Source organism: Homarus americanus, unplaced genomic scaffold, assembly GCF_018991925.1.
Source record: "Homarus americanus isolate GMGI-L3 unplaced genomic scaffold, GMGI_Hamer_2.0 scaffold25013, whole genome shotgun sequence".
NCBI lineage: Eukaryota > Metazoa > Arthropoda > Malacostraca > Decapoda > Nephropidae > Homarus > Homarus americanus.
Genome location: NW_024722158.1, coordinates 4,296,302 through 4,297,856, shown reverse-complemented (window position 1 = coordinate 4,297,856; position 1,555 = coordinate 4,296,302). Strand labels below are relative to the sequence as shown.

Here is a 1,555-nt window from a genome sequence, read left to right as displayed (position 1 = left end):
CTCTCGCAGTCGGATTTCTCAATAACATCGATGTTCATCAGGTATCTGGTTTCCCTGTTTACATCTCCTAAACTGAGTACTTTACATTTATCCACATTGAATTTCATCGGCCATTTTTCAGACCATTCGAAAATTTGTTTAGATCTTCCTGAAGTTTTGCGGAGTCCTCGTCAGATTTAATTACACTCCCTATTTTAGTGTCATCAGCATATTTACTTATGTTGCTGTCTATGCCGATATCTATGTTGCTTATGTATACAGCAGTGTTAGGAAATGGTTATTCTCCTTGCCAAGTGTGGAATTGTGATGAAACTGGACTGTATTTGAAAAGAATGCCCAAGAAAACCTATCTAATGAAGAGTGAAGAAAAAGCACCAGGGTTTAAGGTCAGCAAGGACAGACTGACGATTCTCCTCGTTGCCAACGCATCGGGCACCGCACGAATGAAGCCACTCGTCATCCACCACTCGTCTAGACCTCGTGCCTTGAAAAATGTGCACATTCCGAAACTTCCTGTAATTTAGAGATCAAACAAGGCGTGGATGACTTCTGATATTTTCTATGAGTGGGACATGAGCCATGCCGCCCCATTCATCAAAAATGTTAACAAAAAACCGAACCTTAGCAACAAGGCCTTGGTTCTCATGGTCAACACATCTAGCCACTCCAAACACCCGTGCAGTGTGAATAATGACGTAAACTTGACCTTCCCTCCGAACGTGACTTCACTTATTTGGCCACTAGATCAAGGTGTTATTGTCTTGTTCAAGAGATATTATCTCAAGAATACCATGAGGCAAATGGCTGAAGCTATGAACAAGGACAACAGTATGACGGCAGCAACGTTTTGGAAGAGCTACACCATCAAAGATGACATAATTAACATCACACTTGCATGGAAAAGCGTGCCAGAAACTGCACTAAATGGAGTGTGGCGTAATCTGTGGCCTGAGGTAGTCCATGATTTCAAGGGCTTTGATGAAGGCAAGGACATGAAAGACATCATGAACCTCATTAAGGAAGTGATAGGTGATTCAGGATTTCAAGAAATCCAAGAAGAGGATTTTACTGAACTACTTGTTAGCCTGGGGGATCCTCTCACTTCTGAAGAAGTCTTGGAGATGATGGAGAAACATGAGGAAGAAGAGGAAGCAACAGATAAGCCCCAAACAGTGGGAAAGGAACTGACAATTCCTAAGATGAGGGAGTTTATGCAGCACGTCACTTCTGCCACCACATGACCCTGATATGGAATGCAGTATGCCAGTGGTGGAGGCATTGAATCGGGCTGTATCTACGTACTTTCAGCTGCTAGATCAACTGATTATGGTCCAGCAACAGAAGAAAATCACCGCATTATTCCGTCCATTATCCTCATCGGGCGAGTTTGTTATGAAACCGAGTGTTTATTGCTCGGAAAAATAAAAATTAAATTTTGGGTGTACGATATGTAATAATTATGTGGTAGAAATTCAATAATTTAATGAATGTATTCCATTCCTTCAGCTCCTGAGGTAGCTGGCCCATCTACGTCTGGGCAGACACGGCCGTCATC

General features: G+C 42.4%; 1 protein-coding gene across 1 annotated transcript; it reads left to right on the top strand.

The window, feature by feature from the left end:
* Positions 1 to 542: 542 nt before the first annotated feature.
* Positions 543 to 1,241, top strand: LOC121862014 (tigger transposable element-derived protein 1-like). The gene has a single exon (XM_042359943.1). It carries the CDS (start codon positions 543 to 545, stop codon positions 1,239 to 1,241), a length of 699 nt encoding a protein of 232 aa, XP_042215877.1.
* The last annotated feature ends 314 nt before the right edge of the window (positions 1,242 to 1,555 follow it).